The 26,940-nt window shown below is 37.0% G+C and overlaps 3 protein-coding genes across 9 annotated transcripts; all 3 read right to left on the bottom strand.

Annotated features, from left to right (window-relative positions):
- Positions 1-755: 755 nt before the first annotated feature.
- On the bottom strand, positions 756-10,389 carry LOC135618748 (zinc finger CCCH domain-containing protein 59-like). Of its 5 annotated transcripts, none has more exons than XM_065119930.1 (10): positions 10,129-10,389; positions 9,780-10,053; positions 9,567-9,694; positions 9,348-9,469; positions 7,735-7,852; positions 6,114-6,541; positions 5,542-5,842; positions 3,388-3,484; positions 1,793-1,938; positions 756-1,250 (listed from the first exon to the last, which is right to left on the bottom strand). In XM_065119930.1, exons 1-10 carry the CDS (start codon positions 10,387-10,389, stop codon positions 1,122-1,124), a joined length of 2,004 nt encoding a protein of 667 aa, XP_064976002.1. In that variant the 3' UTR covers positions 756-1,121. The 5 variants fall into 5 exon arrangements, 3 of the variants coding, with proteins under 3 accessions (XP_064976002.1, XP_064976003.1, XP_064976004.1); XM_065119931.1 differs by having other exon boundaries at positions 1,120-1,258; XR_010489130.1 differs by lacking the exon at positions 756-1,250 and adding an exon at positions 2,492-2,713 and having other exon boundaries at positions 1,801-1,938.
- Positions 10,390-10,447: 58 nt separating this feature from the next.
- LOC103993772 (uncharacterized) lies at positions 10,448-15,182 on the bottom strand. The gene is made up of 10 exons (XM_009413954.3): positions 14,786-15,182; positions 13,896-13,990; positions 13,615-13,682; positions 13,482-13,528; positions 13,221-13,298; positions 12,982-13,135; positions 11,585-11,737; positions 11,399-11,509; positions 11,028-11,096; positions 10,448-10,949 (listed from the first exon to the last, which is right to left on the bottom strand). The coding sequence occupies exons 1-10, from the start codon at positions 15,028-15,030 to the stop codon at positions 10,830-10,832; spliced, it is 1,140 nt and encodes a 379-aa protein (XP_009412229.2). The 5' UTR covers positions 15,031-15,182; the 3' UTR covers positions 10,448-10,829.
- Positions 15,183-16,168: 986 nt separating this feature from the next.
- LOC135581946 (uncharacterized) lies at positions 16,169-25,435 on the bottom strand. 3 transcript variants are annotated; one of them, XR_010489128.1, is made up of 8 exons: positions 23,859-25,435; positions 23,122-23,187; positions 22,816-22,944; positions 21,519-21,569; positions 19,914-20,054; positions 18,975-19,778; positions 16,638-17,470; positions 16,169-16,238 (listed from the first exon to the last, which is right to left on the bottom strand). XR_010489128.1 is itself a non-coding variant. In XM_065119929.1 (6 exons), exons 1-6 carry the CDS (start codon positions 25,368-25,370, stop codon positions 19,227-19,229), a joined length of 2,451 nt encoding a protein of 816 aa, XP_064976001.1. In that variant the 5' UTR covers positions 25,371-25,435; the 3' UTR covers positions 18,840-19,226. The 3 variants fall into 3 exon arrangements, 1 of the variants encoding a protein (XP_064976001.1); XR_010489129.1 differs by having other exon boundaries at positions 19,079-19,778; XM_065119929.1 differs by lacking the exons at positions 16,169-16,238; positions 16,638-17,470 and having other exon boundaries at positions 18,840-19,778.
- Between the last annotated feature and the right edge of the window lie 1,505 nt (positions 25,436-26,940).

Below are 26,940 nucleotides of genomic sequence, written 5' to 3'. Positions count from 1 at the left end.
ATATATATATATATATATATATATATATATATATATATATATATATATATATATATATATATATATATATATATATATATATATATATATATATATATATATATATATATATATATATATATATATATATATATATATTGGTGAACATTTACGCCGTGGTCGATGTGTCAGCACAGCTCAGTCCAATCTTGGATGTGCAAGGTCGCCCACGTGGATGCTTGGGTGCTGAGGGCAAGCGTGCATCGGGTTCGAGCCTCATCTTCTCTCTTGGCAAATGACTTGCAAGGTCATTCACATGAAAACTCGGGGAGCGAAAGTGTGCGTCGAGTCGGGTTGAGTTATGAGTTTTGTTACTTGCTTCTTCATCGTCAACCCCTACACATAGGTCAAGTTCGGAAGGAGGATTTTTGGACTCAATCCCTCCGAAACTTAAGTTAACATTTGATGAAATGAAAAGAGTTGAGTGTTCACAGTCCCCCCTCCCATGCGAGATCAATTAATTACGATCGACTCATCGGATGACCGACTTAAGCTTATGTGCGAGCGTCGACCGACCTGCATGGATCGACGCCGCACAATGCCACCCTGAGCTTTCCGAGATAATTGTACCATCATGATATCATATATATATATATATATATATATATATATATATATATATATATATATATATATATATGACTATATATATGACGATTAAATTAACTTAATCCTGACTTGAATTCCCACCGAGCATCCTACAAACCACGAGAACATATCTCAAATGTTGACATTTTAACTTGAAACGGATAGCATTATGACGAAACATCAATACAACGTTAATTTAACTCGGCTGTATTGTCTCTCGTAAAAGAATAAAATAGAAATAGTAGCACTTAGTTTTACAGGGTTAAATGACACAACTGGTCAAATAGCAGATGCAAATAAGCTTTCATCATAGTGTAAGATAATTCATGGCCACCACCAAAGGAAATGCCACAAGACTAACGTCGGCAGGCCTTGGGAATGTTTCTCATATTATAGCGATCTCTTGACCAAACAGCTCAAGCATGCCTGCTTGCTATTCTCTTTAACCAATAAGCACGTCGAGCACCTCAGACAAAAGGAGACTTGTACTAGAATCATTGAGCTGGATCAAATTCTCTAAACCCATTCTTGAATTCTTCCACCATTTGCAGTTCATCTTCCTTGCTAAGCTTACAATTCCTCCAATCAGCTCGATCTGCCATATTTAATAAGCCTGCCATCACCTGCAGAACTTTAACAGCTTTATTACCATGGAGACGAAGCAGACAGCAACATGAATACATAAGAACAGTCAAATCCTAAACCACTGGAAACATTGGCACTTTGCAAGTACACTAGCTTATTTTTACCGAGTAAACCAAGTTATGAGAACAGTCAAATCCTAAAGCACCCGATTTTTGGTATCATGTCTCACACTTTAAAGCCCTTCCTGTATCATCAGTAGATCAAAGCCCGCTACGACACGAGGAGGAGGGTTTTAGAGCAACTAAAACAAGTTGAACCTATTACAACCACTACATGTACAGGGCTGCCACTATCCAGTTACATGGATGGCTGGAGAATCCGGTGCCCATTGGCAACGTTAGGGTTTTGATCCCAAAGCCACACACACCTTTGTGTGCAATGTACGTGTGTGAATAACATGTATATAAATATATATAGGGAAAAAAACTATAAGAAAAATTAAGAATTCCAGATATAAATATATAAGGGGGTAAACATACAAGGACAAATCAAGAATTCAATATGCTTTCGTGCAACTTACCTCACGTCCAAATTGGACTGGGAACTTTTCCTTGTCATCAACAACATGCAACAAAATTGCACCCTCAGGAAGTTCAACGTAGAACATACTTGAGGTGCTGTTTAACTGAGATCTCAATAGTTGCCTTCCTTGGGTAGAGTCACCATCTGCAGAAGTATCAAAAGTAATACTTCAAAGACATTATCAGACATTCAGACCAAAAAAATACTTCTTTTTTGCCACCTCTAGTTACCAAGAAAACAAGAAAAATTTAAACCAAAAACACGATATAAAACTTAACATATGAACAAAATATAATATCAAATATTTAAACATGTATTGCCAGCTCCAGTTATTTAATTAAGAGTACATTGGTTGTCAATAAAATAAAACAATTAATAGTAAGAGGTGGCTCAGGAATTTAATAAGCAGACCTTTTTTAAGTTAATTAAACTGGTACAGATTGAAATTTTATTGCCCTAAATAATGCTCCATAAAAAAAAATCACATAGCTGAACCCAAATGGTTGGACAATCATGACTTGTTATCATTGTTGTTATCATTACAACTGGAAGTTATATAGCCAGGTTAATTAAGTGACTTCAGCATGTACACTGTCTAAAAGCCATCACCTAAATTAAGCTAATTTTATTTACTATTTTTTACTGATAGAAGTGTGAGGACCAAGACAAAAAAAGAGAAGGGGGAAGAGAGAGAGACCTGAGGTTCTAAGTGGAAGTCTCAGGAGGATGGGTCAAACCAAAAGTACAGTTGAAGCCTATTCAGAAACCAACCAGCTCCCTGTTGATGGTTCACTGGTTGAACTGACCATTTCAAACACTTTGACCGCTTAACATTGTTGCTGGTTTTTCCCATCTGGAACCAACATGCATTGGACCATTCTTTAGTAAACAGGTCGAACCAACCAGTCTTGCCAGATCTCTAAACATTGATCAAGAGACAGTAGGTTACCACAAGTAGAATACGCTAAAAATGCTGGGAACAAAAACAGATGTCAGAGAAGCCCCCCTGTCTATATGTAACGTTGATGACCTCACACTCAGCATTAGTATCAAAAGCTTTCTCAGCATTATGAACTGAAGGTTGTATAAAGACTCCAAAAAGGCAGAATTTAGAGAGTACTGTATAACTGTGCCTTCAACAACTGATCCACATAGCGATTCTTTTGGCCTAAAAGACCTCTATTCGATGAAAGTCATGCATCCATGAGAAGAATGTTTTGTTTCACACCTTGGACTCAAGTAGATGATAGTTTGAGTGTTAGCCCATGAGAGGATTGGACCTCAAGAGAATCTAGGTCTTGCATCAAATAGGCCTATAATATGAAGAGAAATATCAAGGAATCCAATTGCCTAAGTGCACGTCATAATCACAAATATTCAGTGACTCATCTAAGCTACATAAAACACTCTCATGTAGTACATGATGAGTTAAACTGTCAGATTCAGCAAATAAGTTTGAAATAATGGACTTCACCATCAGAGATGTATTATGCTGTTCTTGAAAAATTTTCATAATGTAAAAAAATTGTAACTGTCTTAACTTGACTAATTTTAAAAAAACTATATACCAATATATCCAAAGACAAACCATACCAGGATTCAGTGTTGCAAATTCAAATCCTAATTTCTTGGATGCTAAATTGAAAATCCGCTTGACATTGGATGCTTTAGACAATGGGATAGGAATAGCCTGCAAAGGATAGTTTAGAAAAGTTTTAAAAATGCATTCATGATCATAAAAGACATTATCAATCACAAATCATAATCATCCATTGACATGACCTCTCCAACAAAAAAATGCTATCAGCTAGGAAGTGTTGCTGAACTCCTGGATGCACCATATATGGGCAAGAAGGATATGCATGACCCAAAAATTATAATAATAAGGATATGCATGACAAATAATGGTTTTGCCAAGTCTGTTAATCAGCAAGTTCTGAGAAGCTCAAAAGGCCAGAGAAAGTTTATATTGACAAATTATCAAAAAAGAAATAAGAGAATAACTAGTTGTCATGAGCAGAAATCTAGGAGGGCAGTATGAACACTTCCAGTCAAAACTGATATATATATGTATATGTATATGTATATGTATATGTATATGTATATGTGTATGTGTATGTATATGTATATGTATATGTGTATATATATGTATATATATATGTGTATATATATGTGTGTATATATATATATATATATATATATATTTATATATATATATCTCACTGAATTTGAGATGTCAGAATCACAGGATTCAGTACAGAACAAGAAGTTTATGTCTAGCTCTTAAGTGAATTGAATTACTCTGATATAAAGACTTAGGTCTCAAACTGGGATATAAAGACAATAGGGATATAAGGATCAGTAACATAAAGTAAGCCAAATGCCATCCAGTAAGACATTATGTTGTGTTAGCAAACAGTTGATCTAGCAAGGTGGAGTTTTGTTTGTTGCCAGTAGCAGCGTGAAGAAAAAGAAAACCAAGTTGCAGAAACTATATATAAAGGCACAAGGAATAACTGAAGAAGAACGCAATGAAATGTGTCTTAGCAACATGGTATGCATATTCTCTTTGCAAGACTAATTGGCCATTTTAAGTGATGCTGTAAATCAACTGTGGCATGCAATATAGATTTGTAGACAATCCAATCTTTCAGTTTATTATTGTACCATTACTGGCTTGCATCCCAGCTGATAAAGGACATTCTAGATAACACCAACAGCCATTTATTGAGAACAGGCAAATACACTTATTCCACTCATTGAACTCCATATGCTTGACCTCAGCCTGAAACAAAAGGCTGATGTCCAAAAATTGCAGTATGCTGCAATTTACATACAAAGTTTAGCAACAGTCAACTCAATCATCACGACCATATTTATCCAACTTATATGGTTGGACACAATCTTTGGTCAGACTAATAAATACCAATTGGTACATAACATAACTATCTAACCAGTTCCTTTGGGATTACCACTACCTCCAATCAAACAGATGGATGGGTAATGTTAAGTGAAACACTATGAAAAAATATGTTCATGTTAGAAAATATTAAACTTAATAAATCAAAATAAAAATATTTTCCATAACTAGTATATTGTTACTTAATATTCTAATTTATACATTACAATTTTTATTTAATAAACATATATTTAATTGCTTTTAATTGATTCACCTTTGAACAATCTCCTAAATGATATTATTCAATTTTCAGCTGATTCCAATCCCTTCGATCTGATCCTCCTGATAAGGCTGATACCAACATTATGCAATTGATTAATATCAATCCCAATTCTTATTATATGACCTACGATAATTTTTTATATAATGAATTAAAGTTAAGTAAATTCAATAATCAATTTCAGATTTGATATAGTCATTTTCTCTTGACTTACAAAACTCATAAAATTTCAATCAACAATCCATCTTCTTTTTCTAAAAAAATGTATTTGGAGATTCAGAGAAATGAGATTATGGTATTCAGCATGCATGCCAAATCATTGGATATTTAAGTCTTGGAGAAGCACTTCCACTATGCAATCCACAAATTTTATATGAACAACAGGTTGAATAAGAGAGCAAGGCTACAAATTGGACACTCACATATATTTATTCTATAATAAACTTAAACATTATTATAAACCAGATAAAATATTCCAATATTATGTAATAGATGGTTAGACAAACCAGTTGCCAAAAAAGAAAAAAATGGAATCAAAAGTTCATAAAAAAAAAAAGATCCTTCTTACCTGAAGATTAGCATGAGGACTCTGGGGAAATATCAACTCAAAGAAAACAACTGCTTTGGCTTGATTCTTAAAATATATATTGAGTGCACTTTTGTACTTCTCAAGCTCTGTTTCAGTATCCAAAGGCATTGTAAGAGTGTTAGGGCAATGCTGAACTGGTACCAGCAGTACATGGTTCGGAACAAGTGGACCTTTAGCAAGTGCACAGTAGTAACTTTCTCCAATGCTTAATACGAGATGTGACTCCACGTTTGGACTTGATAAGCAGAACCAACAACTCCTCTCTGTTCTTCCTCGACCACTAAATCATAATGAATCAAAAATTAAACATTTGAGGCACTTTAGTGATGAAAAGATTCTAGAGTAATGTGACGAATCATGTAAAAGCAAGAGAGGAATGCACAAGCACGACAAGGTTTTGATGAAAGGACACGGAAACACAGATTAAATTATCAATGATCAACTGAGGCATTAAAGCCAGATATGAGAAACCCTCAAAACTATATATGCTGAAAAGTGTGCTCTTTATAAACATGATGACATCATAATTAAATATTAAGTATTCAACTGACCTTTGGGTTCTCTCTTTTTGCGGGAAACTAGCCCCTGATTCAGCTAGACTGTGACCAAACTTGCAATCAGGACCCCGTTCACACTTTCCTTTGTTAAGAAAATCAAAACAAACATTTCTCATATAGTGCTCTCTGGCTTCCTCATCATGTCTAAAGTGACACTTGCCCCCTCGAGAACAGGATCCTGTAGATGTGAATTTGAAGCACAGTCTTCCGCTATCATTTTCTCCTTGTCTCTGCCTCTTTTGTGAAGTGTCATAACGCCAATATTGTGTATCAGAATCACTAGGTCGCTTCGTAGTTTCTCTTGTGTGACTTACTTTCTCACCAAGTGAATATGGTGACATAGTTGTGTTTGGCGGCCGAGCATGAATCTCACTACTTGACATCATAGATGCTGGAGTAGGAGAAATCGCATGAATAAATTTCTGGCAAGCAGATATAGATGACAACAGTTATATAGTGCCTGACAACTACATTCGCACAAAAAAATGAAATGTGAATTATTCTAAAAAACATATTGCCTCATTGAAGAGGCTGACAGAAAAAGCAAAATGTTACAAACCCTAGTAAAGTTACATTTGCGTTGACTTCCTACACTGCACATAACTGCTACTACGAGTAGAAAATCCTGTAAGTTACACGTCAACACCGAGAGTTATAAGGTCCATATGTTATAATTTCTAGTTTTTTCCACCGTGAGCTTATTTAAATTGATAATCAATCAAACAGGACTTCAATTTTAGAAACTCTAAGAATAAAAGAAGGGTAATTCTATAGCTCTATTTCACTGTCATGGTCAATATAAAAAGGATACTAAGAAAAAAAAAGAAGAAAGTAACATAATACACATTAAAGAAACATATATCAGATGGACAAACAGAGGACATAGTTAATATTGACATTAATCACTCATGCTACATAACCTTTCCGGAAGGTGGGATTCACAAACATGGGTTTAGCCTCTAAAAACTAAATTATTTTTGAAATAGGTCCCACCTAGAACAGGAGAGAGCAGTTAACTATTTGTCGCTACAAGGTTCCATTTCTCCCATTAAACTGCTTAATTTTCAAGAAAGAACATGAAAGACAGGCCCAAGAAATGATGATATATTTTCCTTGTGTTATTTGTCCAATTCAGTTCTGAATTCTTTATTATAAAATCCCACTATCAATGGTTCCTTAACTTCCCTACGTCATAGAGGGGAGATTATGTACATCTATGAACAAATAAAAAATAACAAAAATCGACTGATTTGCCAAACCATGAAAGCCCAACAAGTGCAGCATGGGAATCAATCTTTCATCCTGAGGAAGTATTGCCAAGCAGTAGCACTTTGCTAACCAGTCGTTTCAAAAGATAACCAAAAGTATCATATATGAAAAGGATAAATATGAAATGTGTAGGTGCATACAGAATGGTCGGCCATGTCACATATTCATTGATATAGGACAACCAAAAATTAATTGTTCCATACAAGTTCATTGCAAAGCATGGAAATGTAGATGCTATGAAGAACAAATATAGTGTTTGGACTAATGAAAAGTATGTAAAGAAGAATTTATTACATTTATCAATGATCCATATTTGCACAAGAATCATAAATCTGCTGAAACAAACCTGTTTATCTTTGTTACCGACAGCAGCTAGTCCAAGAAAACGCGTCACATGCACAGACTCATTATTGGTGTAGGGTTCACGTGCATAAAACACACCTTTGGTACCTGCAATGTGATACCTAAAAAAGAAATGAAAATGGGAAAAAAAAGAACATCATACATATGAAATCTTTTCCATAGAGGATTTTCACATGTATAAACAAAGAATCAAATGTCAGATTATCACTGGTAGCAGAACAAGAATATAAGATCAAAGCAACTGGTCAGAGCTTTAATTTGAGTGGTACAAGAGATTATAATTTACCAGCTATTCAAACACAGAGGTAGTATGCAAATCATAGAGGTCCTAGAAGTGTTAAGTTTAATATATAGTGGGTCTATCATTCAGCAGGAAGGGAAACTTGATTATGACATTTTTAATAGTGTTAAATGAAACGGCTAAAGTGGGAAGGTGTAGCCTGAGGTTTATACGCAACACTAAAGTGGGGGGATTGGTCATGTACAACTAAGATTAGAAAACAGGTATTCTAGGACAGTTGCAAAGTTAGCTGTGCTTTATGGATTAAAAATGTTGGACTGTTAGGAAACATGTTCTAAATTGCTCACTGCTCAGAAGAGGATCTTGACATAGATGTGCAAAGTTGTCTAGAGAATCAAAACAAAAGAAACATTTATATTCATGAACAATTGGATGTAGCCCCAAGAAGAAGATCAAACAAGGGAAAACCTTTTGAGCTTGTATGAGCACCATCTTTTAGTGATTCAGAGATGTTTTGGACAAGATGAGTCAATCAGAAGTAGTGGTGTGAGGAGTTTGAAAACTTTATTCAGAATAATAAAATGGGATTAGTCTGCTGTTAACTGTTAAGTGGTCTATTGATATTACCTAAACAAATACCACTGGAATAAAGATCCATGTAGCTAACCTCAGTAGTTGGGGCATTCTGTCTTATTTGTAGATAGTATGCAATAAATACAAAATATTAGATAGAAAATCTAGCAACTCAGATTGTGTTAAAAAAACCTTAGCCAATAGACAAACCAAATGAAAGGACTATTTTACTTGTCGGTCCCAAATAGCAAATCAAAAGCTGTTATTTTCAATACAGATTGTGTTGAAAAAGTCTCAGTGTCAGTTTAAATGTCAAAATACCTCATGCCCAAAAAGACTAACTACCATTGGTTGTTGTCCTTCAGAAGGATGAGAATAAGATAACTTTCAATACGAGGATTTGCATCTCATCCTGGTTTAAGAGATGAAAGTATAGAACACCTCAGAAATGGAAAACAGATGGATACTCTAAAGTGATTCATAACTAATACTCATAAGAAGACTGAACCAATGACTATAGTAAAATAGACAGACATGTGAAAATGGCATCATTGGTGGTCTGTAACATACATGACTGTCTCCAGTGATATATGGAGGTGTTTTTGCATATAAGCATCTCCAAAAATTCAAAACACAATATTTCATGCAAGTTGAATGATAGAAATTATACAAGCAACGGATAACATCCATTTGAACTTATGTTGCTCCATCAAAAAAATTTCTGAGATAGAATTTGTGAAAACGAGCTGCATGAAGTAATATTAGTGTGAGAAATAACTTACCTAGGCTTGATTTCAGCAGCCAGCTCTGAAACAAGAGGATCACAGCCCGATGGGTCTGCAACCACCGGAGGAGTATTTGAAGGGTCAGCTCCATTGGAGACCCCACTTGGCCATTCATTAGTAATAAATGATCAAGGAAGCCAAGAAAGCTCAGAATTCTCAAAAAGCAACAACAACGTACATGAAGCAGAAAAGCTAAACACTAGTTTACGGATATGTCAAGAACAAATCGACAATTCCTTGCTCTTCGGCCAGTGCTCGCAATGCACCAACATCGTCCTCGCTGTAAATCCCACTCTCATCAGCCCCAGAAGATTGCCTACCGGACAAATACACCACTGACAACCCTGTAACCATTTAAGAAACAAATTTAAGACACAGGAGGCTTAAGAAGAATAAAGCAACGCCACCGGAGACAAAGTTGCTACCGACCGTGGAGGGAGAACTTGCCACTGCCCTTCAACCAGAATAGATTGGGGCAGACCTCCAGCCCGTCGGTCTTGAACCCACGGTTGGAGGGAAGCTTCGAGGCGGCAGAGAGGAAGCGGGCGGCGCCAACGCCGTAGTCTCCGGTGAAGTAAGTGGGGATGGGAACGGCTGAGCGGCCCTCGATGTAGTCGGCGACTTCGTCGAGGCCATCGGCGGAGTCCGGGAAGAACTGTCCGACGCAGAGAAGGGCATCGAAGGGGCCGGTGGACTTGTTCACCTGCATCGGAAACGATGGGTTAGGCTTTCACTTCAGACGGATCGCGGTCGAGAGAGAGAGAGAGAGGATCCCTACGGACTGGACACGTTTGAAGAGGTGGTTGAGGCAGCCGAGGACGTCGCCGCAGAGGAGAATCCTTGGCGGCGGAGTCGCCATCGTTGCTCGTGGGTCAGAATGAGGCGCAGTGGCGGGAGACAGTAACGAGGACGACGGAGCCCTAAGGCGCCTCGCCATGTGAGGCCAACTGCAAACAGGCCAGCGGTCCAATGAATGAGACTTATCTGGGCCTCTTAGGCCCAAAGCCCAATAATGCACACCGTCAATGCCGCGTGGCATTAATAAATGGCTGCTTAGTTCATAATATAGTTTATCGCGCCGACAAATACGACAACAGTTGGCCTTCTGAGAACATATCCATTAATTGGGAATGGCATAAAGTTCCTAACAAAGAAAACTGCAGGGAAATGAGTCATCTCCATTCTACTACACAAATCCTGTCAATCCAAACACTTCCACGCCTCTTTACAACATATATCATCCACTATCTTCAAGAAAAGAAAGAAACCACAATCGAGGAGGCATAGTGACTGAACACTTCTACCTCATGCCGCCACCAACGTTAATAGGTCGGGCATGGGTTCTCCCAGGTACAAGAAACATCAACAAACGGAATCAGATGAGGAGGAACCAGCACAAACTGGAACTGATGTGGAAACCACCTTCCATTTGGGGAGGAACATAAGATAAAACCATGTGTCTGGTAAACTAGTAGTTAGCTACACATCAGCCTCAGGAGCCTCTTCAGTTTCTTTTAGAACTGCCGCAAGCCAATCAGAAGCAGATGCTTGGATCTCAGGCTGCACTTGCAAATCTAGATATAAAGGAGTAACAGCTATCTGAACCGCGTCCAAAAAACCATGTTAGCTAGTAAAACCAAGACACTACATAATGAAACCTAAGGTACAAATACTCACAAATCCATTTGCCAGGGCTCTGAAATCAGAATCTTCTTCAACCTTGGGTTCCTGCTCCTTCTCAAGGAACTGCAAACAGAACAGCATAATTGACTTATCCACTTATTGCATATTGTATATTTGTAAGAAAAAAATTATTGACCACGTAAAAGCAAAGAAACTCCTGGTCATCTTTAGCGAAAACCTAGTCATGAATAATATAAGCAAAACACATCGTTCCTTTTGTGAGATGTTGTCCACAGCAATTTGTACTCCAAGTTACTGTAAGATTGGCTAATATTTCAATTAAGAGATACAAGTCAACCATGAGATCATAAACATCAATGATCTTTTGTTGTGCCTCTACTTTTAACTCAAGAATACAGTCTAACCTCCAGTCGAAAGTACTTCTTCACCGCTTCTCTCTGCTCAGGTTTTCCAGCTTCTGCAACTGATTCGATTTCTACAATTTTCCTCTGAGCACCAACGCGGCGTGCTGCACCCTGGAAAACACAAATTATCCATAAGTAATGGGAAAGCATTCAAAAAGTTCAAAACCAGAAGGCAAATATACTGACAGCTGCAGAGGCATCTCGGCCAAGCTGTGCAAGCTGGATACCAAGGCTTTGATGCATAGACATGAACTGCCCTGCAGTGGGATGCCTACTTGCTGAGACGGCTTGCCAGTTCGAAACATATCTCCAAAGGCTCTGCCTGGTCAGCTTAAAGCCCTGCCAAAAATTTATGACAATAGGATATAAAGTGTAAAGAAAAATATCTCAATAGCAATAAACAGGCTGAATACATGAATTAGGAGTACGTATACAAATCACATCCAATTTGACCAACAATAATATCTAGAAGTCATGGTTTCCTTACTTGTGGAATACCACCATGGCAATCCAACTAAAGACCTAGATACGGACCAGACACTTCTGGGTGGCATAGTTGCAAACCACCTACAGCCCTGTATTTCAACTGATTTCGACCAAAGATAGTAGTACAAACATGACTGGTTTGGATCAAACACAAAGATTTTAACCCTATGGTCAGGAAAATCTCATTTGTAAAATCCTAGGCAAATTGTGATAACAGAGTAACAAAGCATATATCAAGACCACCATATTGACTTCCACCGGAAGAATGCATGTAGAGAAAAGCATTGACATGCAGATCTGTGAAAGCCGCAATGTGTTGGCAAGATAAAGACAGCATACAGATGCGAGGGCACTGCACTGAATATCAATAGTGAAGGGTACTGTCAATTCATTCAACAGCTTCACTAAGCCTGTCATATCCAAGCATTCAATGGTTATTCCATCATCCCTGCTCACAATTGCCTTTGCAGATTTATGCATCAAAACATAAACTGCCTATTCAAATTTGAATTTGACAAAAAAACAAAAACTTAAAGGTCCACCTCCGAGTAGGTCGTCCATACGAAATGTCGCATTCATTGCAAGGAAATAGGAGGCATTCAAGCAAATATCAGTGCTAACAAAACTAGTCATGCCAACTGTTAGTAAAGGTTGATAACAAGTGATGGGTAAGTACTCCAGAAAGAAATTACGAAGCATTAACCAACTATCGAAAAGTAAACTTATTTAAAATGTGATCCTAGAACTAGGTAGTGAAGTATTCAAAGGGATTCTACGAATACTAATGTCCAGTCCAAAAAGATCGTTATGGTCATGACATGCATTTTGAACTATGTGCACTCCATGGCTTTAAAAATGAAGCTACGGTAAAGAATGAAGCAAAAGTACATTCATGACATACAGAAGGTTAAGAATGTTGCTATAATTGATGTTAAGAAATATTCCTCATAAATACCAATATAACCACAGATGTTCGGCATCAAATGTGAAATTTTAAAGCAAAAAAATAAGACCAGATTATCCCATAGGGATCAAAATTTATGAAGCCTCAACATGATATTCAAACTCCTAATGGGCTTAGTTTAACTGCAGAAAACCTGGTTGGCACAGGGAGCCGTGGGAATTTCTATGTTCAGCAGACAGTTTCTTGGAAAAATCCCCTTCTCAATGTCCCTTATTGCTACATTTATCAGTGGCAAACACACATCAACTGCATCCTTGAAATCGCTTTCTTGACTCTTTTCCTTCTTCCTAACAGAAGCAATCAAACTCCGATAGGTAAAATATGAGGATCATTGATCGAACTAGCCATCATACCAGGAAAGGCACTATTTACCAGTTCAAAGAAATCACAAGAGAGGGTACTCCACACATTAAAGCCTCCCTAGCACCAGCAACAGCACCCGAGTAGAAGCTGCATAACATACCAAAAGATTAAACGTGAAACTGAGTCCAAAAGAACAAACACTACAGATGCCAAAAAGCACATGCGGATTTAAGGATTGAAGTATGAAATGGAAGTCAGATACAAAAAGCATATGCTGTCGTGTTAAACATTCAAAACAATGAGATGTGAACTTTAAAGTGGAATACTTACATATTATGACCACAACAATTTGATCCCTTGTTAACTCCACTGATAACCTAAATAATGAACAAAGCGTTCATAATATTTTCAAAATAGATTTGTAATTCTATATCTGCACAAAATCTTAAGGATATAAATTTACCAGTGTGGGCTTGGACCATGAAAATAATGAGCCAGATAAAGCTAAAGAGACACAATCAGCAGCAGATCCTGTTCACAAAAATTACTTTTGTAATTGCCAGGCAACAAAGTTTCAGCTTAAAGTTTCTTGAAAGCCAAAATTTGATATTAAAGATGCAAACTATTACATAATAGTATCGAGACAGAGATATTAGTCTGATGAAGTTAACTCATGGTTTCCGTCACAACAGAGCAGAGAGAAGTAACAGAAGAAACTAGGGAGAGATTCAAAATTGATCATACCTGAAACTTCAAAAGCTGTGGCACCTTTAAGATCTGCAGATGTTGCAGAAACTGTTTGGTGAAGGGTAATTGAATGACCAGATACAGATTTGTCCCTTCAGAAATTAAAAAAAAATACACACACACAAACATCAGTGCTATTACCCCTATGAAATCATCTAAAGAATACTCCAGAGTTGCAAACTATCAAACAGGACGTGAAACCTACTATTCACAAAAATTCACAATTTCATGACGAAAATTGCAAGATATGTGCTACCCAAAAGGAGAAAAGGAACAAAGCCAGAAATTTGCAGTGTCACGATCAAATAATCCCGAGGAACCAAACTTTATAGGAGAAAGACTGTGATTCACAAAATAAAACGAATTCGCGATTACATAACCGAAATAGCAGGAGAAAAGGGATAAAAACAGAAAATTGCACAAAGGGCCATGACCAAACATATCCCAGTCTTCATAGGAAACCAAAGACAGAAATGGAATCAAGCCGAACTCGGAGAAAGGAAGGCAACGCCATTAACAAATTCATAATTACATCACGGAAATGGCAAGACACCGACTGTCCAAAATGCCAAAAAAGGAACAAAGCCATAAACCTGCACAGAGCGCTACGACCAGAAAAATCCCAAACGAATCGATCTTTATAGGAAACCAAACCAAGTTCAAAGAGAAGACAATGCCATTCACAAAAGGTAATAAAACGAGTTCATGATTACATGACCGAAGTAGCAAGATACCTGGAGAAAAGGAACAAAGATAAAACCCACTCCGACCATAACTTTACCAAGAAACTCAACGAAGCAGTCGTGATCAAGAAAAGAACAAAGGAGACGAAGCCGAGCTCCGCAATCACCAAGCAGATTCAACAGCGAAGAGGCAAGAGGACTCACGAATCGGGTGCGCAGACATGGACATCGCACTGCTCCTCGCGAACGAGGGCCTCCACGAGAAAGGTAAGGCCGTGGGAGCCGATCCCGTCGGCGTTGGTCACAAGGACGACGGGCTTCCTGGATCCGTCGGCGGCGGTCTCGTCCGGGTTCCGGGGTTCCTCCTCGTCCACCGGCTTGGAATCAACGTCGCCGCCTGCCATTCTCGCTATAAGAACGGTTTGTAGGTTGGCGTCCGGATCCGTCATCGGCCCTCAAGAAACCAATCAAGCAATCCAAAACGGAGAAGAAGAGCGAAGAGAGGAGAGAGAGATGTGTCGGGTATTTCCGGGTCAAGATGGAGGGGTTTGAAAGCCGAAGGCTATACAGCTTTGGACAAAGAGGGGGAGAACGAGAGCGTAAAAGAATATATAATTAATTTCCTTTTTTATTTAAAACTAAAAACTATTTTTTGTAACGTTGTAATAATTCCGGCAATAAAAAAAAACGTTACATTAACTTAAATAAGAAGTACACACCATATGCTCGTAGAGGTCAACACATAAGAAACAGTAAAAAGCTTCATTTACCTCTTAGCAAAGTTACCATATGCAACTTTGCTCAATATATAAGCCGTCTGCATTTAGTTTGACCCAACCAACATGTAGACACCTCCATTTGACCTCATTAGCAGCTACATTTCTGTTTTCTTATTATGTCTAGAAGTGAACTAATTCCACATCTAACTTTTTATTAAGCTTTTTTTATGATTCTGAAAGTAGAATTAAATATTCTTTTACTTTGAGAAAAATATTCAGGGGTCATTGTTGTGCCGACTGGGAAGAAAAATAAAATATGTCTGAGAAAAAATGTTTTCATTGTCATCCAAAAAATATATTAATATTGGAGCATGTAATGATGAGAAAATAAAATAAAATAAAACAAAACAAAATCCTTATGTAAAATAAAATAAAATTGTTATTTACATGTTTCAAATTAAATTCAGAAGACATATTTTCATGCCATGGCTTTCGCAGTCTGTTCGCCAGCATTGAAAGCTATAGACGAGTTCATGCATTCTACGATCACTATGCCTCTTTCTTGGAACGAGTGCTACACCTTTACCCAACAAATTTATTGGAAAGGACCAATGGGAGCAGTCTCGGCAATAAGATGTTAATACGTGAGGAAGGTAAAAGAAGGAAGATTATGGTGAGTTCAGGACCACATGTTATGATTCATGCCAACCTTCATGTGGGATTGAAGTTTGGATATAAATCAAATAGATTTTATTTTTAGTTCTTTCCACTTTGGATATAAATCAAGATCTATTGGCAGACAGCAACTGATTCTTATTATGATTGAACAGGCATCAACAGAACGTGAGAACAAGATTCAGAGAGTGTACCAGCAGACATGTCGTTCTTGTCGTGATGCAGCAAATGCGTCCTCGGGAAATTTGTGGGGCCGCAGGAAGCTGCAACATCATAACGAGTGTAGGGTGAGGTTTTAATTTTATTTTTAAGATAACAAGCTAACAACTACTTTATAATTGAGAAAAAGAAAATGATGTATGACTTGTCTATGGTTGTCTTTTTTGTTTATGAAAGAATATCTTTAATTGCTGAAACTGAAAAAACAAGCACATGTTTTTCTTTTTTCTTTTTTTTTTTTCAAAGCAAGCACATGTTTATCCTATGCATCTATCATGAATCTTACAATGTTTTTATGCTTTTTTGACCTAAAGGGATCATACATCAAAGAAAACCGCTATTCATGTCGAAAAGAACAATATGCTGTAATAACTGATATAATGCAAGATAATAATATGATACAATGTTTGGCATCAAAATGATGAGAAGACTGGTCAGCGTACCTGCAAACTCTGATATCCAATGAACAATTCAGGAACTCGGGGGAAATGGAGAAGTTGGTGTCATGTAGATCCTCAGTGGGAGTCAGAATTGCTAGATCCATGAAGGGGAGAGGTGGAGACACTTATCTCCCCACCCTAGATCCAGAATTGCTAGATCCAGAATTGCAGTCTTCCAAGTCTTGAAATCCTGAAGAGTTGAGTCATTGTTAATCAACCTGATTCAGCTCCAGATGTGCAAATATTCATTTTCTGGTTCCCTTTTCCTATTTTTTTTTAGTGTGTTGCCCTAACATAACCAGCTAATTTGTTGTTTACATCTTGAATCTGAGCTTTCCATTTAGGATGCAGCTGGGACATAAAGCTAATTCTTCACTCCCCCAGATGACCTTGCCAGTATGATGATGAAACACTATCACTTTTCTGTTCCTATATTAAAAGCTTGCAGTATATCTCAATATTCCATCTGTTTACTAGTTGTCTGTACTCTAGTTCTGGATCTGAATAAACCTTTGAATTCAGTATGGGCACTTCCAAGGGGCACAGTTGTGATCAGTATGAAATCCTTCAGTAGGTATCTGATCCATGGATTCCAGTTCTCAGACCAATACATCTGAACAAAAATGATAAGCCTCATGATTTTTGACTCCAAAGCAACCTGGTATCCCTTGTATTCGTGAACTTCCCAACAGTACATATCAGAAAGCATTTTCTTTTAGATTAGATCCTTGCAGTTGGTCTGCCTGATTAGATTCCTTTGCTTTTCATCAGCAATTGCCCCCAATTCAGCAACAAAAGTACATGATAGTTAATGTTCTTCCATCCAGCTGACAAACCTGAAAAATGTAAAATCAAGGAATCAAAACCAACTATTTGTCTGCAAAAAAAGAAGAAAAAACTGTTTATCTTCAGGAAGGCGGTTTTTGAGGCTGTATATGTTTTTCCATACTTCCCAGCAAAATTCTATGGAATCATAGCAGGGAAGACATGATTGATGTTAGTTAAAGAAATAGCTACATTAATCACTATATAGCAACAACAATGAACATATGTCAGTTTTCCGATAAATCATTTGTACAGAATAGAAAAACCATTAGTCGGATCAAGGGCTTCAAGATTAGGAAGCAAGCGATGGCTAGGTTGTAAACCTATTACACCTCTTTACAAGGTAAAGGGAGAAAGAAACTCCCCATGCAAACTCTCTAATTTGGAAGTCAGACTAGCCTGGTAACATCAGGAAAATTCAAGCATCAACATGTCAAAGCTCTTCAATTAATACTTTAGCTGATATATTGAACAAATCCACACAATCAGGAGTCTGCTGGTGACCTTGAAGGGCTCAAACAGTCAAACTGTAGCCTGTTCATTACCAAAGATAAAACAAATTCATACAAGTTAGATGATTGTATGCTGAGCAGCATACGATTATACTCACTGGTGATAAAACAGCACCACAAGATGCTGAAAGAAAAGATTTGAAAGCCAAACTAAAAATTATAGATGATAAGCATTTAGTTTTTAGTTCTCGTATATGCACTCTGTATCCAAGTTTCTGCAGGGGCAAAGAAAAATATATTTTACCATCTTTTAGCAAGGAAATCCTAGTAATAAATAGAAGAACACTAAAATGATTATCCAGCATAGTCATGTGGTTTCAGTTTGCTGACAAGGGAAACATGAATCTCAGTTGAGTAGCTTCTCAACAAGTTCTTTGTGATAAAAGCATATGCCTACTCTCCAGCAGCCAACTTCATAAAAAACCATCACATACCAACATAAATCTTCAAAAGGCAGAAAATGCAATAAAGTTTAAAGAGCTCAAAAACTCATAACCATCACATACCAGCATAATCTTCAAATCCAGATATACAATTTAGAAAGATAATGAACTCATAAATCCTCAAATCATAAACAAATCAGCACAGGACATTGAATTAAGCAAATAGAGTTGCAGCAAGTAAAAAAGGCCACAATATATCATGTCTAATCCATTGCTGAATCTTCAACAGAATGTGATCTTAAGATAATTTTCCTTGCTCCAAGCAGTATTAAGATACTAGTATACATAACCCTTTTAGGAGTTAGCTACGAATGCAGTTCATAGTGCATGAAAGAATTTGTATTACAATTTACACTAGAATAAGTTGTGCTAGAAGTATATTACAATAAAAAAATTTCAGCAGCAAAAATATCCATTTAATAATATGAGCAAAAAAAAGTTCGACTGTGGATACATCCATTTGTGATCATGTACCAACAGACAAATTTTCCTTTAGCAAACCATGTCAAAGTTACACCCACATGATATTAACATTCAATCTTAAACCCAATGCCAAGTACCTGATAATTTAGCTCTCAAACATTAAACTAAGGGTCATCAGCTGAGGCAGTATGGGTTCCAACTGGTGAGGTCAGATGGCAATCAATTATAGTGAAAAAATTACCGCTTGAAGCTGAGTCACTTCTATTCGTTTATAGCAGTGTGATGCCTGCCAACTAGCAATCTCCTCCAACACATGGGACTTGAAATCTCGACCACTACATTCATTGTAATAGAAATATACAGCTGGTAAGAACAAATGTAACAACCCTCTAGCCAGTAGCACCAAATAAAAACTCATCCAAGATTTTTGATGCATCTGAAACTTCACTTTGGAGGCTTCTGGAAGCAGGGTCAATACTGAAACTTTTATTTTTCGAATAGTTACCAGAAAAGGCATTTGTAGCAGGAAGAGAAACACTATATTCCATTTGTGGTTTAGAAAGAGATTTCTCACTTAGGAAAACAGCATTTTTATGTCCATCTGCTAAAGGCTTTTCTGGTTTCTGTTGACTGCACCCATGTTTCTCAGGAAGCAAGCTGTTTGCAGGCAACTTCCCACTCTCTAACAGTTCATTTCCAAATGAAATAAAACGTATTCCATTAGGTATTTGCATGGGTTCCTTCGCAATCTTCACCAAGTTTCCTTCTGACTGCTTAGGCAAGACATATTTTGTACTTGAAGTGGCAGTTTTAGGTGGATTACTGGCATTTGTAAGTTTTTTACTTGCAATTTTTTGGTTCCCCGCATTGAACTTTCCTGATGTTAATGGAGAAACTAAATTGCTTGCAATTGGCATGGAGGAACCTTCAACAGTTGAGATCTGAAAAACAAAAAAATAACACAGTTAATTATTGACAAATTAATTAAACTTAACCAACAAATTAAACAAAAATAAAGTAATAATTGGAACTTTCTATCAAAGATTAGAAGCTGAGAGCACTCCACAAGTAGGTACCTTATGTGAAAACTTGCATCTGTCTCCTCTATGGCAGCTCCCTTTTGAATGGAAGTTGTGACAGGGATACTTGGAGAGTTCATGATCGAATGGACAATCATCACCTTTTAAGCAAGAATCACAAGCAAAGTACTTGCATGGCTGCAGGAAACAACTAGTTCATGTCAGGAGGAAAAGAAAGAAAATGACAACATAACCCTTTAAGAAATGTGAATCATGTTGTGACTTTGGGAAGTTCATGCTTAACAAGATTGCATAGACAAGGAAAAAACATTTACACAGAAGGAAGGAAAATAAATATAGCAACTACATTTCGCCATGCAACAACATTTTGGCAACCTGTTTGAGATAAATTGGTAAAAAGAAATGAGCAGGAACAACAATGCAACATTCAAATAATAGCAAAGACAATAAGGATAGACAAAGGACATAAGCCTTATAGCATCATAAGTGGAACCTGAAGCACAAACTTCCAAAAGGAGCCTCTAGTTGAGAATATAGCCAAAGGTCACAAAACAAACAGAAGAGAGCCAATTAGCTAATCCGAGGCTGCTACAAGAGCAAAACTCTACTAGACCATTAGTTTTCATATTTGAGATGACATCTGCAACTCAGCTTAGAGATTTTTACACCCTCATCTAATAGATTGGGTTCCCAGAGCTTGTTTACTATTAATTTTTTAGGTTGACAGTCAAAGATCAACATGGAAATTCATGTTGTTATTATCTAGTTAACCGGTCATCTGACTAAGCTAGGAGAGATGCAAAGGCGAACTGCATTCAATATTGATCTCCAACTTTTGGAGAGGACTATAACTGCTTTCATCCATCTGTATATTTTTCTATCCATACAAAACTAGATAATTGTGCTCCCTCAAGACATGTCAAAAAAGGCAATAAAAATAAAGGGAAAAAGAGAATGTTATATATGAAGATATATGAAACTGGACATTAATTATAATGCCAAAGTCCATACATTTCATATGACCAGCAAATTCATGTAAAGAAAGCAAGGCTTTCACAAAAATTGTCATCAGGAAGTGCATAGTCAGGGTAAAAGACAATGCATCAACAAAACAAGATCTATAAATTGATAGTAAAATCTAAATCTTTAAGACAACATTAAAGGTAGAACATGTGCCTATGAATTTGTTAGGATTGTCCAGTCATTAGGGAAACAGTTAGATGTGATTAATGCTCATCTCCAAATTTTGGAGAGGATTATAACTTCTTTCAGCTATCTATGTATTTTCTCAACTATAACTTCCAACCTAAGCAGACCAGAATGGCACTCCAGAACAGCTCCCTACCCCACCAAACCACCAAGAGAAAGAGAGAGAGAGAGAGGGAGCAGACAATGGAAGAGAACATAATATATGAAGATAAATGAAACTGGTCATCGGTTATTTACCAAATCACATGCATTTTGTATGACCAGTAAAAACATTTAAAGAAAGCAAGGGATTTTGTTATAGAGACAAACTGCTACCAGGAATACATAATCAGGGTAAAAAGCCATATATTACAAAATCCAAACTAGATTTAGGATAACATCTTAAAGAAATCTAAGTCTTTAAAAAAACAATCTTAAACATGGAACATGTACCTGGGACTTTGTTAGGGGAGTAGCATCATGGGAAAATTTGCACAAATCTCCCTGCAGTTCGAAAGAAATTGTGTCATATAGAAAAGGCTAATATGTTATTTATGTAAACAATGCGACAACAAACAATATCAGAACAAGTTGACAAAAACAATACATTAGTGTATCCGGATCATATATCCAATCAGACTCATCCATTTAAAAATCACATAATGAGAAGGATTCATCCAAGGCACGCTTACAAGAAAAAAAACCTATCACAAATCATTAACTTATCATGCTAAGGTTCTCCTTTAACCAGGCAACTTTATCCAATTTAAAGCAGCATCTTTACCATAGTAGGTTTCACACAAACATATCAAAAGGAGTGTTGCAACAAGAATCAACTTGAGAAGTACTTGAAGATGATGCAAACAGTGCAGATGATCTATTAGGATTAAATTAATCTAATGCATGGTAAACGGTCAAGCATTTTCTAAAATAAGATATTTATGGAAGACATTATTTGATTAAAATCATGTTTATGCAAAATCACTACATATTAGAACAAAAAAAAAAAGCAAAGAATAGGCAAGGTGAAGTGTCAGATACTAATTTGCTCAAACTAATATTAAGATTCCACCTTATATTCTCACATCTCATGAAAATTAATTGAAGGCCAATGAAAGGGAAGTGGAATTTTAAATGTCAATAGTGTATGAGTCTGTCTCATGGAAACAGGCTAATGTTTAATGTGAAGAAAACGTAAATGCCAAAACAATGTGCTAATGGATGCAGAAACTTTAATATATCATTTTCTTTAAATCAGATCACCCCCAGCATAATGATAAAAAAAGGAAATGGATAAGTAATAGAGAAGAACAATCCTGGAAATCAATTTTCGAAGAGCTTGCCTTTAATGGATGCAAGGAACATAGGGCTCAGAGACTAGAAAGATTCATGAATACTGAAGTTGCCAAGAACATTCAGGATAAAGTTATAAACAGTAGCTAAGTAGATGATATAAAGGTCAACATATGATTTCAACAAAATGAAGAAGCCACAAATGCCCTGAGGATCACATGAATATCAGGTGAATACGAAATTATGGAGGGATTGTTCTCTCAACAATATAATATGTTATCTTCCACTAACAAGATATTTGTAGAACTACAGAGCTGACTAGCAATGGAACCATTTGTACAATAGTTGCAAATAAAATTACGAGTTAATAAGTGTTTGATGGAATATATACAACATGAATATGGAGAACTTGAGTGAAACTGAAGCAATCACAAACTAAAGAAATAGATAGCTCAACCTGCTGGCATCTACCCATCAGATAGAAGTTGCAGAGCTTTACTGCTTTTGGCTTTACAACCGGTTGCAGCTTCAATCTCTTGACTCCTTGTTGTCTCTCTTTCTCTGCTCTTTTCCTTTTCTTGGCCTTCTGCAAATGGATAAGAAAAAAGAATGTATTAGTAACATTGCAGTTTTTTGAGATACACATCATGCTTCTTTGACACAGTTAATTCAAAATTAATTGCTGATATGCAGTTAAAAATATATGTTAAATTTTAGCTAACTTTCATAATTAGGAAACGAACAATATGGAAAGTGTATTCACCTTTTTCTTAGCTTTTCTTTCCTCAGTTAAAGGACCTCTCCTCCTCTTGATTTTCTCGTTAACAGTCTGTGTAGAGAAAACAATAAAAAAGATCAGAAGACAAATTAGTGGATCAAGAAATACAGTAATATTAGTTGGGAATATCCTGATTTTATTAACAGAAAGATCCACTGACATGGATAACAGGTAGAAATACTAGTAAACAAATTGCAGAAACTAAAAGCTGAAGCCTCGAGGCCCCACCTCCTAGCGGTCAAATTCACACACTGTGATAAGTATGAAACTCTTCTGTCTTTCCAGTGTGTTGGTTATAATGTTGGACCTATTTTTCAGGTGAACTTACTCCTCCAATGAATACAATAAACAGTCCATACTTTGAATTAGGTTTTTCATCATAATGTTGAGAATCAGTATAAGAGTAAAACTCACGAAGCTACTAAATATAAAGGACACAGCACCCCGTCTACACAATGCAAGGACCTGAGACAATGAAACATTTCTCATAATGGATATAGTTAATGAATATAGGATTCAAAAAATGCAAATATATCCTAAGTTTCATGCGACCAGAGCATGGCAAGATATCCATCCAAGCACCAAATGAAGTTGATATGATAGAAAGGACCTCAACAAGGGTGCTAAAGTAACTTTCAGTTAAAAGATCTGAAGCCAATTTGCAAATATTAAAAAAAAACTATTGGGCTCGCGGAGGAAAATACTACACCAGAAAAACACACCTCAACAATGGATTCCTTATTCTGATATGTCAACTTCTCTTCACATGATCCAAAAGCATTCACTGCAGTTGTTTGCTGCTCAGAGTACATCACAGGCACATTACTACAACTCTTTTTCATTTCAGCAGTTGAATATCTTTCATCTGAAGAAAGATAATCATTTCCATCCATCTTTTCATTGATCTCCATGAAAAGAACATCCTCTTTCGACTTATTATTTCTTGCCATAATGTTCTTTCCGGAGAGCTTAGCCAAACAATCAGGACCTTCTTTTTGAAGAAAGTCAGTGTGACATGATTCTTCATCTAACTTCTGATCCTGAAGAAGTGCATTATGATGCACCCCTGGTTCAGTCTCGTTTAAACTCCAAAAGTCACCAGGAATTTGCCCTTCTTCAATTTCTTCAACATTGTTTGGATCTACTAATGCATCTGCCAGGTTCTCTTCCAACTGTTTCATGGAGAAACCCAAAAGCTCTTGTTGATGATTTTCAGCAGTTTCATTTATTGACTTGGACACGTTTTTCTGAGGTTTAAATAACATTTGCTCATTGGGAGACAAATATGTAGCCGATGGATTAGTACATTCCCTGTTCCTTTCAAACATGATATCACGTAGCAGTTCATTAGAAGAAGACATTCTAGTTGGGGAAACACTTAATGCATTAAATTCATCTGTCAAGACCTCTGACGATGCTCCTTTAACGCATTCATCTTTCAGTTCATTATTCATTCTTTGTTCTGATTCATCCACCAAGTGAGTGACTTGATCCTTGGAACCAGGGACTTGAGATAAATTTTCTCCAGAGACGCCTTCAGCAACTTCACCGTGTGATCCCCCAACTAGGCCAATTATACTGTCCTGCAATTCTACCAATTCAGGGAAATCAAAGATCAAATTATCACCTGGAGGTTCTGTGGCTTCGTCCATACAAACTTCGGTCTCTAACTTAGATTCGACAATCAGACCTTCCTGAAGTCCACCATCAACACATTGGCCAGTTTCCTCGCGCTGATGCCCCATCTCTTCCATTGAATTCGAAGCCTCGGCTTTATCGTCCCCAGATTCCGTTTGCGGCCGTTCACACACCAGGCCGTTCACCGTCTCTCCATTCCCGCCAGTCCCATCTCCAAATTTCTCTTCAATTCCCTCAGTTTTCGAATCAGAGTTAAACGTAGCGTTTCCACATTCAACACTCTCACTGTCATCACGCCGAAGCTCCTTTGCCACGATTCCATCACCATGTGAATCAACGACGTCGTCTTTACCAGCCGACGAGCTCTTCGGGACTTCAGGAGAAGCGGCACCCGACACGAGGATCGGATCCTTGCAAGGTTCTTCGATGGGGACGAGGGACTCGTCGAGGCAAAGGGAGAAGATCCGAACCAGAGTGCGGTACGACGCGCTGTCGAGATGGGATCTCCGGCGCGGGGGAGGAATGGGGCGCGAGTAGCTTCCCATCCGGGGGTTTAGGGTTTCGACTGTGGCGGGACTTCGGAATACGTTCTCCATGAATTCGAACCCTGTCTTCCTTCCCTCCGCGGTCTTCTTTCTTTCGCCCGCCGCGAACCCTAAGCTCCTACGAGTGGCGCCTTATGTAGACGTCTGCGGAAAGAGACGGTTGCTGGTCATGTGTCTCGTCGACGGCACAAGACACGAAAACACGTCTTATCATTGGCTTAGAAGGCGGGCGCCCAGCCGGTTGATGATTGGCTGTTGGTCTATTGATTGGGCCAACAAAAGTCCTCTGAGCTCAGCTTAAAGAGCCCAATTGCGGCCCACCTCTTATTTATATATATATATATATATATATGGGGTATATTTTTTGAAAAATAAATTCATAATTTTGAAAAATAAGTTACATGAAAAAGATCGATTTACTTTAAAATAATATCCTTTAATTTTAAAATACCCAAAAAATGCTCCTCGAAAAAATTTTCATCAAAATTTTATTTTATTTACCAAATTTATACAAATTTATAGTATTTTTAGTTCGTTTCTTTATGATGTTTTCCAAAAAAATTTATAGCATTTTCTATAAAAATATAAAAAACACTATAAATGTTATTGAAAGATATTATAAGTGGCATTATATTGTCCATCTTTTGGTTATCTTTACTCAAAGATCGTCAGTTGGTTTGATTGATGCTTTGAGTCTATTTTACTCATTTATAATGTTTTTGAGTATGTTTTATTGTGATGATCGAAACACCATAACAAACTAATTTTTTTATTTCTATCTAGGTAATATTAATCTTAAAACTATTATAAATACCTATTTGAATCATAGTATAATTCTATCTAACTTATTTATAATATGTTTAAGTATTTTTTTATTGTGTCCAAAATATTATAATAGGCAAAAAAATTGAGAACAATTTAGGATTTTTTTCAAATATATATACTATTAAAGAAAACCCAAAATAGAGAGTACTGTTTGAGAAATACTTAATATTTTTCTAAAAAAATCGTTCAAAAATTTTATTAAAAATTTAACTATTGATAATAAAGATCATAAAATCTTTATATTATACATCTTAATCTCTTTTTTACAAAGAAATAAAAACAATGAGAAGATTCATATCTATCATCACCATTTAGCTTTTGAAAAAACAAATGCCACATAGAACCCTAATTCGATCCCATCCATCTTCTTATATTAAACTCATCTCTTACTTTTCTAACAAAAAAGCAAAAAAAAAGACTCTGTTTTTTTTTAGTTCTTCATTCGCAGAATATGTGCTCGTTACCAGATAGATGATTGATGGAAGACAGCAATCCCTCTCCTGGCAACTTCGCACGCACTGACCGGCATCGACGGAAAGCAGCCGACGGTTGTTTCCTTGGCTGAGTCTGACCGCTCGGAGGTGACACATGAACTGATGCTTTGGATCTGTGCGTGGCCGAAGCTGTCGGCGGAAGCAAACCCCGGGTTGACTGAGTCTGACTCAAGAAGAATGCCGCTTGAAAGCTATCGGCATTTCCAACCGATCGCTGCCTTTAGACCTTCTGTTTCTCTTCTCTGAGGGCCATTGACTGAGTCGAAGCAGGCGTCGTCGGAGATGAGAGGACAACAGCTTGG

Source organism: Musa acuminata, chromosome BXJ2-8, assembly GCF_036884655.1.
Source record: "Musa acuminata AAA Group cultivar baxijiao chromosome BXJ2-8, Cavendish_Baxijiao_AAA, whole genome shotgun sequence".
Classification (NCBI taxonomy): Eukaryota; Viridiplantae; Streptophyta; class Magnoliopsida; order Zingiberales; family Musaceae; genus Musa; species Musa acuminata.
This window is presented reverse-complemented; position numbering and strand designations above follow the sequence as displayed.

Coding starts and splice junctions, on each gene's coding strand:
- LOC135618748 (XM_065119930.1), bottom strand. CDS start 10,389: ATGCCACGCGGCATTGACGGTGTGCATTATTGGGCTTTGGGCCTAAGA. Junction 7,853..9,347: donor GCTGCTGAAATCAAGCCTAG/GTAAGTTATTTC, acceptor TTTCTTTTTTAG/GTATCACATTGCAGGTACCA. Junction 3,485..5,541: donor GTCCTCATGCTAATCTTCAG/GTAAGAAGGATC, acceptor TATCCTTTGCAG/GCTATTCCTATCCCATTGTC.
- LOC103993772 (XM_009413954.3), bottom strand. CDS start 15,030: ATGACGGATCCGGACGCCAACCTACAAACCGTTCTTATAGCGAGAATG. Junction 11,510..11,584: donor GCCGAGATGCCTCTGCAGCT/GTCAGTATATTT, acceptor TGTGTTTTCCAG/GGTGCAGCACGCCGCGTTGG. Junction 11,097..11,398: donor AGAAGTACTTTCGACTGGAG/GTTAGACTGTAT, acceptor TTCTGTTTGCAG/TTCCTTGAGAAGGAGCAGGA.
- LOC135581946 (XM_065119929.1), bottom strand. CDS start 25,370: ATGGAGAACGTATTCCGAAGTCCCGCCACAGTCGAAACCCTAAACCCC. Junction 21,570..22,815: donor TGATGGGTAGATGCCAGCAG/GTTGAGCTATCT, acceptor TTCGAACTGCAG/GGAGATTTGTGCAAATTTTC. Junction 20,055..21,518: donor CTCCCCTAACAAAGTCCCAG/GTACATGTTCCA, acceptor TGTTTCCTGCAG/CCATGCAAGTACTTTGCTTG.